Below are 18,088 nucleotides of genomic sequence, written 5' to 3'. Positions count from 1 at the left end.
CTTCTGTTTCATTGTAAGGGGGTTGTCAGTACACGGCAATCTGTTTCACCACGTTGTGGTGCTGTGTGGGGGGGAGGGGTCCGAGAGGGAACAGTGCCGCCTGCCCAGCTAGCGCATGCCCCTTTTCCAGGCACCTCTTCCACTTCTGCACCAGACTGGCACCCCTCTGGCTGCTGCCCTGGCTGTCATTCCTGGAGTGGGTGGATCTGCAGGCGTTCTAGGACTGTGGGGGCCATTTAAACAAGCAGACTCTGCTGAGAAACCAGTAGTTTCTGCCTCCACCCCAACCCCCACTGGTCTGTATAGTCAGAAGCAATGAGGCTTGATTTTCCCAATGCTGAGACCGTGAGCTGCGAGGGCCGATGAGGAGCTGGGAACACTCCCCAGGTGTCCCTCCTGACTTTTTAAAACGTGTGACTATGCTTTCTGTCGGCCTGCCGCTGCTGCCGCTGCTACCACTGCTGCTGCTACCCCCTCACCGCGTCTTCTCCACCCCAACTCTGCCCCTCCTACCTGTCTGGATAAGTATTTCTTCTTTATATCCTTGTTTGCTGGACTTCCATGCAGTTTGATTTTCTGGAACTTCTGGTTGTTTCTAGTTTTGAGGTAGTGGTATTCCTTCTTAGTTGTGGAGGGAGACTCAGCGTGTCTGTCTACGCCCCCATCTTGGCCTGAAGTCCCATCCTGCTTTCTGTTTTTATAAAGAACAGATTGATAAATCTCTGTCATATATGAGTATAAATATAAAGACTATGTGCTATTTTTAATTCTTGGAGATGCAAATGAAGTTTAGAGTATCTTGCTAGGCTGCATGTTTTCTCATTACTTTTCATTGTTTTCTCATGTGTTTTCATGTTGATTCACACGTCCTTTCTTAGTCTCCATGTGTGTTTATGGACCTGTTGGTTAGCAATGCACCTTTATTTATCATTAGGATTCATATGGATTCATCCCCAGTGTCAGCATAATATTGGCATTTATTGACTGTTCTATTGGACAGTGTTATATGCAGACTTTGTTTACATCTAATATTGGCTGAGATTAGACAGATATTCTAGATTGAAGATCTGGCACTTTTCTTGGTACATATGTTAATATTTGGGAAACATTTTATTAATTGATAAGAGGCACCACTTTCTTCCTTCACTCAGGCACTTTTCTTTAATTCTGCCAGCTTGTCCTATTAGAAGCTGTACTCAGGGATAATTAAACTCTGGTATATAGTTTTATTAAATAGAATATATTATTGCTATTATTTATCAATAGGCCATTGTGGCCCCCATGTCAGAAAGCCTTTGACATCTGTTAGAGAAATTGTCTTGTGTTCTTTATTTATTGCATACCAAATACTCCAGAAATATTTTTTGTAAAATGTTGATTCATCTTCAATTTTAGGTTTGCATAATTTTTACAATGTTATTACTATTTTGTAAAATGTATGAATTTAGCAGCTTTATAGAAAAACAATTTGCTTTCATGAAAAGTTTAAAAAATTATTTATTTTTAGAGAGAGGGGAAGGGAGGGAGAAAGAGAGGGAGAGAAATATCAGTGTGTGGTTGCCTCTCACACACCCTCAACTGGGCACCTGACCTGCAACCCAGGCATGTGCCCTGACTGGAAATCTAACTGGCGACCTTTGGTTCGCAGGCCAGTGCTCAGTCCACTGAGCCACACCAGCCAGGGCACACTGTACTGCCTTATAAGAGTGAAAGTAACGTGTGCCAAAAGGAAGGCGTGTATAGTAGTTTAGGAGAGGAAGAAACTCATCTGAAGGGACATTTTGATAAAATCTTTCTGGATGCGACCCAGAAAGTATTTGAGTTGGACACAGAAGGCTTTAGATATTGGGAGATATTGGGGGCAAGGGGTGGGTGGAAGTGGAAGAGGGTATAAGGGGGATAATGGTGATGAAAAAAATACAATAAAAAAGTTAATTAAAAAATTATTTTTATACTATTTGTAAATAAAAATATAGCATATTTTTGGAAAAAAATATCGTATTAGATGCCTAGGCTTTTTCCCTGAGCAGCTGGACATATGATAGTATCATATACTGAGATAGACAATATAAATAGGACATGGTTTGAAAGAGGAGATCCTTCATTCAGTAAATATTTATGAGGGTCTCTTCTGTGGATGGTACTATGCTAGATTTTGGGGATGTGTCTAGTAAGGAAGATGCGTACAGTCTGTCTTAATGTGGCCTCTAGCCTAGTAGGAGAGACATACAGGAAAACAAGCAAATACATTAAAAACATCTTAACAGGACAGCTTGGAACCTCAGCCTAAGTCATTATAAGAGCAGTAGCTTCGATTGCTGGATAGTTGGAAAGATAGGTATAGCTGGCTACTGTTTTTTGAGCCTACTCTCCGACCAACACACAGCCTAGAGTCCCAGCCCTCTATGCAAGCCTTAGCTCCTACACATTTGCCATGTTCTGGAGAAGGAATTGACTTAAATTCTGGATTCACAACACCTGTTTCAGTCACATGACCTTGGCAGATGATGCTGACTCAGATGGAGATGGTGATTGGAGAATGGATGTTTTATGATCAAGATTTTTGGAGGTGGTACAATTTCTGTTATTCATTCTGGTAACAGATAGATAATGTAAAGTAGAGGAAAAGATTATGGGTGGTAATTAGATCAGGAAATTTAGAAGTTGCTGGATGGGTCATTGATGGGTGTAAGTTGCAGAGAATGATGACAGAAGTAGAGATGGGGAGGGAAGGGAGGCTATGAACCAGGAGTTAAGGTGTTCATGTGTGAGAGGTAGTGAGTGAGTGGGAGGATGTTGGTAAGTAACAAGGGAAAGGGAGAGGAAAGGAGAGGATCGTTTAATAGAATGGCAAATAGTAGTTTGGTAGGAGCGAGAGATGGGGAGAGAGAAATGGTCATTAATAGCAATGGGGAGCAAAGAGGCTCTTATCTCCAAACTCTTGAATTGAGGTTTGTTTGAGAAAATCAGCCTCTACTAGAGAAAGCTGCAGAGGATGTGAGTGCACTGGGGATAGATAGGATTTGTTCACTGAAGGCAAGGAAAAGGACAGAGGATGACCGATTGAGTGTTGGATGGGTTATATTTCAGATGTCCTAGGTACAGCCAAGGGGAAGAATTTAGTAGGCATTGATTTCCAAGAGTTTGGAGCTGAGTGATCATTGTATTGTGATAGGCAGGGGAGAGTCTGGTGAGACTGGCCAGGGAAAGGAAGGAAGAGTGGGAAAAGGAATGAGAACAAAGTCTCAGGAAATACCAATTTTAAAGGAAAAAGCTGAGGAAGAGAAACCCAAAACAAGCACAAATAGAAGTAGCCAAAGGGGTAGAATGAAAGGAAGACAAAATGACTTTATAGATTCTCAAAGAGGGCTATTTTCAAGAAGAGAATGGTCTAAAATATTCATTTAATCATCTCATCATTTAAATGTGCGTGCATGTATGTGCATTGCATGCTATCTCCCAGACACTGTAAACTCTGAAGGAAGAGTTTGTCTTACACCTTATACTTCTACATATTATTTCTAACAATTAGTACAATAATGCACCAATAAATAGTCTAGAGCAGGACGGCAAATGTGTAGCACCTGTCGTGTCATTTCTCAGTCCTGTTCCCATAGAGGATGTTGATGGTTGGTCATAGAACCTTTTTCCACTAAGTGGGAAATTAGCCTCAAAAGGCTGCTTACAACTGGGCTCCAGGCAACCACTATTAATCCACCAAAATAGGCATGTGAGCCTTGGCTGGTGTGGCTCAGTGAATTTAGTACTGGCCTGCAAACCAAAGAGTCGCCAGTTCAATTCCCAGTCAGGGCACATGCCTGGATTGCAGGCTAGGTCCCCAGTGTGGGTGTGCAAGAGGCAACCACACATTGATGTTTCTCTCTCTCTCTTTCTCCCTCCCTTTCCTTCTCTAAAAAATAAATAAATTAATTAAAAAAAAACAAAAACAAAATAGGCATGTGAGAGAGAAAGTCATTTTGACATTCCTGTCCTCTACAGTTACTGAAAACTCACATATTTTTATTATTATCTTTTTGGTCTTCATTTTTAAAATGGTAATACCATTTTTAGCCTATCATTTTTTTATTTCTTTGATCATTTATTGAAAGGTAACATAAAATACCTAATCACAAAAAACGTGTAAGGCTATCATTGCTCATCAAGTACCAGAATGGCTCGCAACCACTCATTGTCCTTCTCTACCTACCTACCTCCTCCTTCTCTCAGACAGGGAACTACCTCTGTCCTCTGGGTTAGAATCCTTGCCAGTTTCTCAGTAGCCAGAGACTCCGAATTTGTAAAAAGATAATTTAAGAGTTCAGGATAGAGTTCTCTTCTTCCCAATTTAATACCAGCTTTTTAAAAAAAATTGAGCTATAAGGTAGTCTTTGTAGAATGCATAGGTCTTAAATATTCATTTTTGACCTGTAACCACTATTTAAATCAAGATATAGGACATTTCCATTATGCGAGAAAAGTCTGTCCTGACTCCCACCTTTCTGAATTGAAGTTTCTTGCCAACTCTAGATTTTCCAGCCATCACATTAGAATAATGTTATTGCGGATTCTTTCAGCTTTTGTATCCATTTCTTCTTACAGGAGACTGAAGAGCCAGTTGTAGAGTGTCGGGAGTGTGAATCTGAAATTTCCCCTTCAAAGACTGGGGGCTCCTCAGGTGACCTGGGGGATATCAGCTCCTTTTCCTCCAAGGCCTCCAGCTTACACCGCACATCAAGTGGGACAAGTGGGACGAGTCTCTCAGCCATTCACAGCAGTGGCAGCTCTGGGAGAGGAGCCGGACCACTCAAAGGGAAAACCAGCGGGACAGAACCCGCAGATTTTGCCTTGCCCAGCTCCCGAGGAGGCACAGGAAAACTGAGGTGCAGACAGGCTCTCCAGAGAGAGACACAGCAAGGGCAGGGTGGCTGACATTTTAAATATCACAGGAAAAGGGGAGTAATGGGAAAATTCCCCCTATCCTTCATCTAGGATAAATTAATTCCTTTTCTGACCCTTTTGTTCCTGTCCTATTTGGGTTTGCCTGGGAGGTAGGGTGGAGCCTGTGGGAGTTAGACTTCCTTAGAAAATGTGGCAAAACAGGTCATGGGACTTTGACAGTGCTGGCACATGCTCCTACTGCTCCCTTTTTTCCAGCTTACAAGTGTTTTGGTTGGAAATAGAGAAAGTTTGGCAAGTGACCCCAACATGACACATCTCCTAGCTTTTGGTTAATCCTCTGCAGGTGTCCAGAGCCTGATGTAGAAAGGAATGTGTGCTGTTTCTGAGGGCAGCAGTAGGAAGCTTTGTCAGGAGAGAATAGACTTGCATAGAGGAGGATGTCCTTCACTTGTCACCCTGCATTCGTACTCCCCCACTGATCTGTTGGTGGGTGTGTGGACCAGCTTCCTGCTGCCCTGGAGGCCCAGCACATGTTGGCTTGGCATGTAGCCTGAGGGCCAAGGGGAGACTTTGGGAAAAGGATTCAGTAGCAGGTGCTGTCAGACTAACCTGTCTTCATTCTCTAGTCCTAGAAAAGGGGTCAGTCAGACAGGGACGCCAGTGTGTGAGGAGGATGGTGATGCAGGCCTTGGCAGCAGACAGGGAGGGAAGGCTCCAGTCACGCCTCGTGGGCGCGGGCGAAGGGGCCGCCCGCCTTCTCGGACCACTGGAACCAGGTACCCGGGTAGTGTGAGATATACTTAGTCCATGACTTCTTTAGGAAAAAAGGGCATAGAAAGAAGAGAGGGGATTAGAGTATATGTGGGGTGTCAGGAGGGAGAAGAGGGGCCCACACTGACTGGGGAGTGGGCAGGGATCAGAGTGAGGCCACAGAGACCAAGCTTATGCCTGTGATGGGGTTATCACAAAGTGGGCTGAAGAGACCCATGAACAAAGGAATGGGAAAATTGCTAGTTAAGTATTTCTCTCTTCTCATTCTCCCTGTCTTCTCCTGTTTCTTACTCTCTTTAGAGAAACAGCTGTGCCTGGCCCCTTGGGCATAGAGGACATTTCACCCAGCATGTCACCAGATGATAAGTCCTTCACACGTATCATGCCGCGAATGCCAGACTCCACCAGACGAGCAGATGTGGGTGCTGCTGCTTTGTGTCGAAGCAACTCCCCAGAGATTCCTTTCCAGGCTGCTGCTCGTCCTTCTGATGGCTTAGATGCTTCCTCTCCAGGGAATAGCTTTGTAGGCCTCCGTGTTGTTGCCAAGTGGTCATCCAATGGCTATTTTTACTCTGGGAAAATCACACAAGATGTTGGAGCTGGGAAGTATAAATTACTCTTTGATGATGGGTACGAGTGTGATGTGCTGGGCAAAGACATTCTGCTATGTGACCCCATCCCGCTGGATACGGAAGTGACAGCTCTCTCGGAGGATGAGTATTTCAGTGCAGGTAATTAAAAAAAGCAGTCTAGAGATTCACTGTGTTCTGGAGCAATCCTCTCATCTGTCAGAAATTCTGTTCCTACAACACTGGTTAGTCTCACCATTGGCTTTTTTATTATTATACTTGTTTATTTTTGAAAAATATTATTTTGGAATAATTCTATACTTATAGGAAATTTGCAAAGCACTGATTGTACAGAAAATTTCCATAATATATCTCACCCAGCTTTCTCTATTTACATCTTACATTTGCATTTGACAAAACTTAAGAAACCGGCCCTGGTCAGCGTGACTTGGTTGGGGTGTCATCCTATAACTGAGTGGTTGTGGGTTCAATTCCTGGTTAGGGCACATACGGGGGAGGGGAAGGGTGGACCCATCAAAAAATGTCTTCTCCGGCTAGGTGTTGTAGGAACCCATATGTATTAGTGTATCACCTGGTGGTGTGAGAGGCTGCGTTTGGCTTCAGTGATTTTTTTTTTTTGAAGACTTTCATGCGTTTGCCCATTTCATGATGGGTGATTTATGAGTGCACCTCCCCGTACCATGCTGAATGTTCAGCAGTTTTTTGACCAAAAATGGCATGATCCCCTACCCTCCCTATTCACCCAATCTGTCGCTGAGCAACCTTTTTTGTTTCCTCGGATGAAAAAGTCCTCAGAGGGAAATGTTTTTTGCCGATGTGGAAGAGGTGAAACAAAAAACAGCAGAAGCACTAAAAGGCATCAAAACTGACGAGTTCAAAAACTGTTTTGAGCAGTGGAAGCCACCCCTGCCCAGCCCTTGTCTATTCTAGTTGTTTTTGGTCCCCCCTCATATCTAGGTTATGGGTCTGATCCCTGATCTGGGTGAGTATGATCCCTCATTTGGACACATGTGGGAGTCAACCAATCAATGCTTCTCTCTCTCATTGATGTTCCTCTCTTTCCCTTTCTCTGTCTCTAAAAGCAATGAAAAAAAAAAAAATCCTTGGGTGAGGATTAAAAAACAACAACAACTAAGAAACCAACCTTGACTTATTACTATTAACTAAATTCTGGACTGTAGTCCAGAATTTCACCAGCTTCTCCATGTCCCTTTTCTGGTTGAGGATCCAATCCAGGATTACCACATTGCATTTAATCCGCAGATGTTCTTCGATGGCCTCCCATCAGTGACAATTTCTGAATCTTGTTTCTCATGACCTTGATAGTTTTGGGAGTCCTATTCAGATGTTTTATAGAATATCCTTCAGTTTGGGTTTATCTTATTTTCTCCTGATTAGGTCAGAGTATGGGTTTTTGAAAAGAATGCTGCAGAGGTGAAGTGCCCTTCTCATCACATCATATGGGGGAGGTGGGTGTGTGACATCCACAGGACATCGCTGGTGATGTTAACCTTCATCACAAGGTTGCAGTGGTGTTTGCCAGGTTTCTTCACTGTAAAGTTAGTGTTTTTCCCGTTCCTTTCTCTATTCTTTCACCACTGACTTTTAAACTTACCGCCTGCCTTGATGGGAGCCTAATAGTTGAGTGTGGCAGATAAATTGAGGTATTTTTGCTGAGGAAGAAGTTGTTAGTACTGTGTTTATATGCCTGCACACCTGCCATTTACTTTCTGCTTTGAAAAATGGTGCCTGTTTTTTCTTTTTTCTTTTCCCCCAAGTGGCCAGTTCCCTATACTAGTGGTGGTGAGGGATTTCTCTTTGTTATGACTGTTTCATGTGCCAGTTCTCCGAATATATTGCCTCTTTTCTGTGAACTAATTTAGAGATACATATTTATATTGAGTTTGTCATTTAAAACCATCCTTTCCGGGGATTTTTTTGAATGTGGATTGGGATACATTGGGCAAAAATGTCTCCTTATTGAAGTCTGTCCAGACTCTTGTGACTTGGACTGCTGAGTAGTTGATGTTTGCCCCTTTATTTTAGTGTGAAATGGGCCACTTCACCTCTGGTTCTGGTTAAAACTTAGCTCTGTGTGACATCAGTTAGTAGGACAAGAGTTGAGGTCTTTTATGACCTGTGACTTACATAGGTTTATATCAAATGCATTTGTTCTTCTTTCAGGGATAAAGCCACTCTTGGAGGTCCATGTTTGGCCCTCCTAAGACAAAGAGTCAATTCTGTATTCAGAGTGAGTTATGGTATCAAGGTGTGTCCCATTTATTGAGGCTGTCAGCATGGGACTGCTTCTAGTTCTAGTAGCTCTTCATTAATGTGACGTATATTGCTGGCCTTGGGCTTCTTTTTGCACTGCGATTTAGTTTGGAGATAATGTGATTTAAGCCAGGAGATGAACAAGCAGGAGAGCGAGAGTGACTCTGGCATACGTAAGGAGAGAACCGAGGCCTGCTTTCTCCTCTGTATTTTTTTTTCCTTGGTGGCCTAGGTTCTGGTTTTCTTTTAGCTCTTCATTCAAGCATAGACAAGTGGGAGAGAACAAATGGACCCTTCTATTTATGGGAATGAAAAAGTGTTTATATAAATGTCCTGGTGTAATATATGCGTTGTGTGTGTGTGTGAATTGTTTATTGCTTAATAGAGGGGAAGGAGTATTATCTTTTTCATAGGTTTGGAAGCAGGTCTTGCCCAGAATTACACAGCTTGCTGGTAGTATAATTAGGCCTAGGTACAGGTCTCTGAATTCAGCCCAGTTTCTTTCATGACCTCCACTCTGTTTTTCTCACCTAAAGGCCTACCTTTAAGTTGTGAATCAGAGCAAGAGCAGGAAAGTAGATAACAGGAGGGAAGATTAGGCAGGAGAGGCAGGATTTATTTTTTTCCTTTCTTTGCTCTATCTTTTTATTTTGCTATACAGATATAAACACACAGACACATGCATTCTCTTAGAATGATTTCATCTTTCATGTATAGCTCAAGAACTATCACTCAGACTCCAAAGAAGCCGAGAATTAATAAGTTATAATGGGATCACTAAGCCCTGACCAGGTAGCTCAGTTGGTTAGATCATTATCCTGGTGTGCCAGTTGCGGGTTTGATCCCCAGTCAGGGCACATACAAAAAACAACCAAAGAATACATCAGTAAGTGGGACAACAAATCAATGTTTCTCTTTCTCTCTCTCTCTTAAATCAATAAATACAAATATTTTTAAAAATGGGATTACAGTATTCCTTCACTTATCGTGGGTATTATGTTCTAGACACCCCTGCGAAGTAGGAACCTTACATTTATTCTACACTCTTAAACCTACGTAACTTTAACAACATACGGATACAATACCGCAAAATCCCACGATATAGTGAAAAATCCACGATAAATAATTAAATATAATATTTTTAAAAGTCCCGCGATACAGTGAGGCCACGATAAGTGAACCGCGATATAGAGAGGGACCACTGTATTAAGAAACCACGTGCCATTTCACTTCAAGAACCATTTGAACCACCTGCAACCTATAAAGCCTGGCTTTAGGAAGCTTTATATAACTAAAGGGTTCCTTCTGTTGAGGAATTTTCCTGTCCCATTGTCAGGGTAGTAGCTACATATATCGTAAGTGGCGGTGGTGTTTGGGATTGACAGCTGTTGAATCCTAAGTTCAGTCCACTATTGGATCAGCTTAATTTCCTGACCTAGCCTGTTCTGCAAAGCCTTTGTGAGTGGATGCTGGGCAGCCTAAAACAACGGCAAGCTGCTTTTATGTTTTCTCCACCCAGGAGTGGTGAAAGGGCATAGGAAGGAGTCTGGAGAGCTATACTACAGCATTGAAAAAGAAGGCCAAAGGAAGTGGTATAAGCGAATGTCTGTCATCCTGTCCTTGGAGCAAGGAAACAGACTGAGAGAGCAGTACGGCCTTGGTCCATATGAGGCAGTAACGCCCCTCACCAAGGCCGCAGACATCAGCTTAGGTAAGACCTTTGCTTCCTGAACAACTGCCTCTGGGCCCCTGCCCTCCTTGTGGTGGGAGGGATGCTTCCATAAATCTTATTAGTCCTCCGGGGTTTACAAGATGATAACGAAGTGTCATATTCTGGAGCAACTGCCTGTCTTTATGTCCTTCCCAGGACCAAATGGTAAGTCCTCAGATTGTTCTGGCCTCCCCAGTTGTGTAGGGGAACAAACAATTCAGAGACTGAAGCAGAAATATGGTGACCTTGAAAGAGGCTTTCTGCCCCTGTGTGAAGTTGATGAAAGGTCATGGTGGTATCTGAATTAGGCTCTGCCCAGCTTTTTGGAGTTCAGGCCTTGTATCATAGGAGCTGACCGACCTTTGGCTTATCCTATCATAGACAATTTGGTGGAAGGGAAACGGAAACGGCGCAGCAATGTCAGCTCCCCGGCCACCCCCACTGCGTCCAGCAGCAGCAGCACAACCCCTGCCCGGAAGGTTGCAGAGAGCCCTCGTGCCTCCATGGGAGTCCTCTCAGGCAAAAGAAAACTTATCACTTCTGAAGAGGAGCGGTCCCCTGCCAAGAGAGGCCGGAAGTCTGCCACTGTGAAACCTGGTGAGTGCTCCCTCTTGCCTCATTCTCCCACAGACCGTGGCCGGATGAAAGGTCAGCTGCTGGAGATATGGAGCCTGATGGCAGTGGCTCCTCCGTCCTGACTGTGAAGTTGGAGGCCCTCACCAGCCCACAGGCGGTACTCAGACAGCTTTCTGCATCCCCATTTCCCAGCAGAGTGCCGGGGGAGATAGGCCAGTCTTGATGGGAAACATTCATTGACTTCTGTGTAGGTTCTAGGAAAGAAAGGAGAAGTGTTGAATTTTAAGCAGATTCAAAATAGGTGAAATTTGTCTTAGATCTCTTCCTTTGCTTGGCACCATCTTCTGCCTCTGGAGGCTCTGCCTCCCCTCTTGTGCTCAAGGCCTGCAGCTACCCTTTCCCTGCTATCTCCCAAACAGCCCCTTTCCAGTCCCTCATGCTTCTTATTAACAGGCATTCAATCCATCTATTGTTTATGTGTATACTGGGTCTCTGCTGTGATCTAGACCCAGCCGCTGTGGGTTGTGGAGATGCAGGGGTCAAGTGTCTAGTCCTCAGTAGCTGCCTGAGGGAACTCTCCTAGTCTAACAAACTGAGGAAGTTTATTGGTTGTTACATTTTCCTGGCACCAGAGCTCCTTTCATTCCCTGTGTACTTCAGTTGTATCATCTCCTTAGCTATTCAGCACCTCTGCTATGTTTCAGGGTGTGTTCGTCATGGAACTCTGTGCTTTATACATATTACCTCATATAATCCCTATGAGGTATAGGTGCTAGAATTCTCTGTCCAGTTAAAGAATCTGAGGCACAGACAAGTTGGCTAACTTTCCCACGGTAATCCAGAATTTACTCAGGTGGTCTGACTTTGGAGTCCAGGCTTATACATACTGCGTCACACTGTTCTCTTGCTGCTGGTTTTATTTTAGAGAGGCATGACCTGTCTGTCATCTTAGCCTCCTAATGAACCTACGATTCAGCTTCTCCAAGTCAGGTATTTATTTTCTCCTCAAGGACTTATTGGGGGCACTCCTAACACGGGTGTTCTGGGAGGCGTGGATGGGCTGACTCACTTCCCTATCCCTGCGGTGTTGGAAACTGGGACAGTTGAAGCAGGCTGTTTTGATGTGGCTCCATAACATGTAAAAACACTTTTACAACCAAGTATTCTATACACCATTCTGGTGATATCAGGGTTCATCTGTTGGGGACATTTCTTGGTAATAAAAAAAGTTTTTTTGTTTTTTGTTTTTTTTAAAAGCCTGCTTCAAAATAACACATATCCTGGAGGAAAATCAGGGCAGTGGGCGGGGAAAGTGGGCTGGAGACTTCCAGATATTTTCACAATTACCTGATCATTGTATTAGAATTGTGTCTTTCTTCAGATGACCTCAAGTATTGGGTTTGACTGTGTAAAAGCAATACTAGTTGATTTTCATTTATGAAAACAATGTATACATTGTCGTGACAGTGTGAAATATAAATATGTAAAATTTCTCAGCACTCTTTAAGTTTTATCCTAGGTTGTTGGCCATAGGAATGGTCTTTGGTGGAAAGTTCAACAAGACGTTGCCTCCCTGTTCTGCCATGTCCCGGCCACGGTCTGTATCTGTCTACTCACTGTGCCTCTGTCCTTCCCAGGTGCAGTGGGGGCAGGGGAGTTTGTGAGCCCCTGTGAGAGTGGAGACAACATGGGTGAACCCTCCACCTTGGACGAGCAGAGAGGACCTTTGCCTCTCAACAAGACCTTGTTTCTAGGCTATGCCTTTCTTCTTACCATGGCCACAACAAGTGACAAGTTGGCCAGCCGCTCCAAACTGCCAGAAGGTCCTTCAGGAAGCAGTGAGGAAGAGGAAGGTAAGACCCTAGGGAGCCCTGTATGCTTTGACATATGTGCTCTTCCTTCACTTACATTCACTTTATGAGCCTGGGGGGCCCCCAACCATCTGTAGAAGAATCAGGACAGTTGGCAACTGGGCCTGTCTTGGTCAGAGAAAATATAACCCTGCTTCTTGGTTTATAGACTATTTTCACAAAATTCCTCTTAGGAAGTGGTTTCTCAAAATAATCCTGTTAGGCAGATGGGAGATAGATCTTATCTGTTTTATGGATGAGGAAACAAGCTTGAAGAGGCTAAATAATTGTTATTTGTGCACAATAATGGTAGAGTTGGGACTAGAACCCAGTATTGATTTTATCCTATTACAATCATCCAAATAAGTAAAGTTTCTGAATTCCTATCTATGTTCCGGGGGCAACTGCCAGAAAAAACCCACATAGGGGGTGAAATGCATTCTCTTGTGGTTTGTGTGTAAGATTGGGAATTTGGGGTGCCCTAGGGTCTCACGTTCTAGGCCTTTTCAACTCATACCGCCCTTCAACCTTGAACTAAATCTATTCATTATCTTTCTGTGTTATGTTACTTAGGATTTGAGTGAAGGCTGCAGTGGGGAGAGGTAAAATTATTTCAGCCATCTAAAGAATGTGTAATCTAGGAGAATATGGACAGATGTATAAACGTATACACTTAATATAAGTGATTGACAGCAGTATTCCAAATGTATCTGTAAAGGCTAAAGGTCCAGGTGGAATGCTGTTTTCTACAAGTTTGAGTTCTGGCCAATGCTGAGACTTGCAAGAGGGAATTGAATTAGGGAACACAATTATCACAAATAGCATCACAGCAGATTTGTGATGGTTGACATTTCAGGTGTGTGATCAACTTTTTCCTAATTAACCAAAACCATCTCTTAGCAACTACAGCTACGTAGGGATCTGTACAGGGGCATGGAAAGTGTACAGGGAGTTGCAGTTAAGGGTTATTCTCTCTGGAAGGTGTTTGAACAGAGTACAGAGGCTGTAGGGTGTGGGAGCAGGTGTGGTGTGTGTGGGAATTTCAAGGTTAAGTATACACCAAGCCTAGTTTGTCAGACAGAATTCAGGTAGGTGCACTGGGACATAACGTGTGTGAGGGATTTCCCAGCCAAGAATGTAGTTTTACTTTGATCATAAATAATTGGGAGTCCCTTGAGGATTCTGGGAAGAGGCATGTCATGGCATCAAAACAGTGTTCGAGGTCTTGCTGTATTTTGCTTTAACAATATTACTGGACTTATAGTCTTTTTTTTCTCCAGCACACTGCTAACCCTTCCCTAGACCAGGACTTGACAAGGCAGCTTTGTAGATGTTTTATTTGTTGGTGGGTATATCATGGTCAAGAAAACTAGCTCTGGTATGAATTGCAGTGTCCAATTCCTTAAAAATCTGTGAGCCTGTGTGAGATCTTACAAACTCTAGTCATAAGAATTCCTTTCATTCTTCCTTGCTGATACAGCAGATGTTTTTAATCTCATCCTGTAACTATGAGTGAGGGGAGATAGGCCTTGTCTAAATGAGGAGGAATTTGGACAGTTTTTTGGAGTGATCTCCAGGTTTCTTGTGGAAAGTGTGGCTATGGTAAATATGTTTGCTTTATGTTGCTCTTTCTATCATTACCCCGGCAGCACCAAAATCCTTGGTATTTTTGGCATGAGAATGTTTAGAGGTTCCTCAGAAGATGTTTGTACTAAAACAGCGTTCTACAGAATCAGTTTTCAAGAAACTATGTCATACGTTTTGCAGATAAATGGGAATCCCTTCGATGCCAGGGGATCAGTAAAATATTTGAATTTAACGTGAAACATTTTTATTAATGAGTTAAGAATATTGCACCCTGTTTTGTTAGGTGGTACACCACAGGAACCTGTCAGTCATAGGGAGTGACTCTGGAGCTGGGTTTATTTAGTACCTTTATCCCTGGTTTAAATGATGGGATTAAAAATATTCATTTTAGCCTCTGGTTGGGCAGGGTCATTTGTAAGTCAAAGTAATTTAAATTAAATCCAAACTGAGAAAAATTAGAGAAATGGACTGCCTAGACCTAGGTAATATTTGATTATATAAATGCAAGGAAATATAAATGGTGATTAAAATTAAATAGGTCAAGACAGAAACAGTCCTGGATTAAGCAGACATAAAATAGAAGTCTTGAGAAAAATAAAGGACCCCAGCAGTGGAGTGCTGGCACTGAAAGTTGTGACATGATGTGTCGATGGGTCAGAAAGATGCAGTGACAAAACTGAGAAATAGTCCTGCTATATTCTGAGTTTCTTAGAATCATTTTGAGTTTCCAGTTTGCTTTCATTTTGAGAAAAAAATGTGGAGAATGTCGAGGCAAGGAAAGAGCAATAAAGGTGAATGGGCTGGCTGATCAGACCTAAGCAGAGATGTAGTGGCCCGAGTTTGGGGCATCAGCACTGCCGAGCGGCTCCCGTAGGCAGCGGAGAGGCACCAAACAGGGAGCACCTCTGCCGGGGGTCTGCTCCTCCAGGCTTTACCACTGGCTATGTCGGGGAAGGGGAGTGTCCTGGCATTGAACTTTTATGCATTTGTTTGGGTTTTTTATTTGTGATAACTTTATTAGCAGTTAACTTTGCAGAATCCTTAACTACCCTCTAATGTCTGCTTTTTTTCCCTTTTTTTAAAATGTTATTTATATATGAGAGGAGCAGATGACAAAACAAGGTCAAATTAGATATTTGTTCAAAAGAAGCAATTTCTAATTGCCTAGGGTCAGTACAACTTCAGCATCATCTCATAACTTCTACTTCATCCTCAAGACTGTAGAGCAGTCATTGATCAGTGTCCTGAGGTACTTCAAGATCATCAAAGGTAGATAGCTTTCAATGAAAAGGTTGAAACAGGATTTTCTGGCTAATTTTCACTTAATCCATTAAAATAAAAAAAAACTCTGAGCATTCTGGTTTATGAAAGTTAGTGTACAGGGGGTAGAATTTAAAGGCTGTATTATAGAAAGTGTTAAATAGCTATTCTTCATCTCCACAGAAGGCAGAAGACAGTAAATGGGCTTAGTTTGCAGGAGAGATTTAGGATGGACCCGAGGAAGAACTTAATGGTGAGAGTTACTCAAGCTGGACTACGTCACTGTGGGAAGTGGTTGTGTCCATCGCCTATGGATAGTTCAGCGACTCAGTGTTAATACAGAAGTATTTGACGTGTTTAGGTCTAAGACCCACCTCCTTTTCTGTCTTCCCTACCCATCCTGTTCTTGTCCTTTCTTTTGGCAGCATTTATAGGCCTCAAGACAGATCTCTTAGCCAAGGGGAAGCCCTTGAGCTGTCTTTGGGATATTGTGTTCTGGAGATAGCTGGGGAGTGGTAAAGGGGCCGTGAGCAGGCCTAAAGCAGTAATAAGAAACCCACCATTAGTAATTGTTATCTTGGTTATCTGTGTGTTTTTTTGTTTTATTAATATAGAATTTTTAGAAATTCCTCCTTTCAACAAGCAGTACACAGAATCCCAGCTTCGAGCAGGAGCAGGCTATATTCTTGAAGACTTCAATGAAGCTCAGGTGAGGAGTTTCTGTGTAGCTTTTCAGAGGGGCAGTAATGACAAGTCCACCTGCTGTAGTGAGAAGAGGCCTGAGGGGACAGTAGCTAGATTTCAGGAACTAGGAAGCTGCCAAAAGATTGTTGGTTGAAATAGGATTTTTACTGTGTACAAGGAAGAGAACTTAGAACCTTGAGGTAATGACTGGTTCTTTTCCTGGGATAAAGTAGATTAAGGCTTGCGTTTAAAGAGAAATCCCTGTTACAGTGTTTCCGATTCTTTGCCTGAAATGCTGGATACATGGAGTTGGATTGTCCCTTGATTTAGGCCCCCAGAAAGCTGCAGGTGAGGCAAGGAGAGTATGTAGGGAAGCCACTTGGGCCTTTCAGTGAAAAGAGACCTGGGGCAGAAGGACAGGCTCAGTCGCATTTTGGATAGTACAGTTGACCCTTGAACAACATGGGGGTTACAGGAGGCTGACCTCTTGCACAGTCCAAACTATGTACCAGTCAGCCTGCCCCATACTGGATTCCCAGCAGTGGAGCCAACCCTTGAACATGGGTTTGAACTGCGTGGGTCAATTGAAAAAAAATCCATAAAGTAGACCTGTGCTATTCAAACCCATGTTGTTCGAGGGTCAACTGTATTTGGAAGTGTTCAAATCTGTTCTTGATGACTAGGGCTGTTCAGGGACTTTCACAGACATCACCAGACCTACCAGTTCTGCTCCTTTTCTTCCAGTGTAACACAGCTTACCAGTGTCTCCTAATTGCGGATCAGCACTGTCGAACCCGGAAGTACTTCCTGTGCCTTGCCAGTGGGATTCCTTGTGTGTCTCATGTCTGGGTCCATGACAGTTGCCATGCCAACCAGCTCCAGAATTACCGCAATTATCTGCTGCCAGCTGGGTACAGCCTTGAAGAGCAAAGAATTCTGGATTGGTGAGCATTTAAGAGCCCATCTAGAATGGTAGAAAGGAAGACAGCAAGTCTTTGTAGGGGAAGAATCTAGAGAGTAAATATTTCTAGAAACTGGAATGATCACATGATAAATTACAGAATATGAATAGGTTTGAGAATATTAGCAATTCACCTAGTTTACTTTGCTCGGGTATACTGGTTAGGGACCTTTTGAAAATGTATGAGCATTTTCATGTAGGTTCAGTATTTTTAACCTGTAAGGTTAGGGGACTAAGTTTTAAGCAAGGCATTTAAGAAACGTACCCTCAGGAGCATGATTTGGCTTATTTTCAGCCCCAGGACAAACATGGAAATCAGAAGGGGTGGATCAGGCAGCCACAATCCTAGAGAATACACATCATTCACAGAAAGAGGGAATGGAGGTGGTGCCCGAATGCAGGGTTTTTAAGAACATCCATATATACCTTAGTTCCTTAGGGCTATTATTGGGCATTATCTATTGTGCTTAATTCCAAGTTGCTGTGACTCTGACTACTTCATAGGCAACCCCGTGAAAACCCTTTCCAGAATCTGAAGGTACTCTTGGTATCAGACCAACAGCAGAACTTCCTGGAGCTCTGGTCTGAGATCCTCATGACTGGGGGGGCAGCCTCTGTGAAGCAGCACCATTCAAGTGCCCACAACAAAGGTACCTGGAGAGTATGTGTGTTGTTATTGCTGTAAGAATGTCGTTAGACCCATAGCTGTTAGACCTGTGGTTTAAGTCTCAGTCCTGATTACAGAAACATGGATAAGGTTAACCTAAGAGAAGAAAAGTACCACCTTCAAGAGGTGAGCTAACATGAGAGAAGCACGGGGCTGTTTATGCTTCTCTTCGTGTCCAGCAGTATATTTGCTAAACATTTTATAAGGTCAGCATTTAGTGACGATAACTTCACATCTGGTTGTGATCAGTGGCACGCT

The 18,088-nt window shown here is 43.1% G+C and overlaps 1 protein-coding gene across 2 annotated transcripts in view; it reads left to right on the top strand.

The window, feature by feature from the left end:
- The window catches only part of TP53BP1 (tumor protein p53 binding protein 1), an 87,394-nt gene that overhangs the window by 64,968 nt on the left and 4,338 nt on the right, over positions 1 to 18,088 (top strand). For both annotated transcript variants that reach the window (XM_090270499.1, XM_090270498.1), the window contains 9 exons: positions 4,600 to 4,880; positions 5,526 to 5,675; positions 5,971 to 6,401; positions 10,054 to 10,245; positions 10,627 to 10,842; positions 12,459 to 12,674; positions 16,133 to 16,227; positions 16,947 to 17,146; positions 17,668 to 17,813. In XM_090270499.1, coding sequence (XP_090126625.1) covers positions 4,600 to 4,880; positions 5,526 to 5,675; positions 5,971 to 6,401; positions 10,054 to 10,245; positions 10,627 to 10,842; positions 12,459 to 12,674; positions 16,133 to 16,227; positions 16,947 to 17,146; positions 17,668 to 17,813 — 1,927 coding nt within the window. The remainder of the gene's footprint in view (positions 1 to 4,599; positions 4,881 to 5,525; positions 5,676 to 5,970; positions 6,402 to 10,053; positions 10,246 to 10,626; positions 10,843 to 12,458; positions 12,675 to 16,132; positions 16,228 to 16,946; positions 17,147 to 17,667; positions 17,814 to 18,088) is intronic.

This window comes from Furipterus horrens, unplaced genomic scaffold, assembly GCF_987537825.1.
Source record: "Furipterus horrens unplaced genomic scaffold, mFurHor1.1.pri manual_scaffold_3, whole genome shotgun sequence".
Taxonomy (NCBI): domain Eukaryota; kingdom Metazoa; phylum Chordata; class Mammalia; order Chiroptera; family Furipteridae; genus Furipterus; species Furipterus horrens.
Note: the sequence above shows the minus strand (reverse complement) of the source record. Positions and strands in the feature narration are given on the sequence as shown.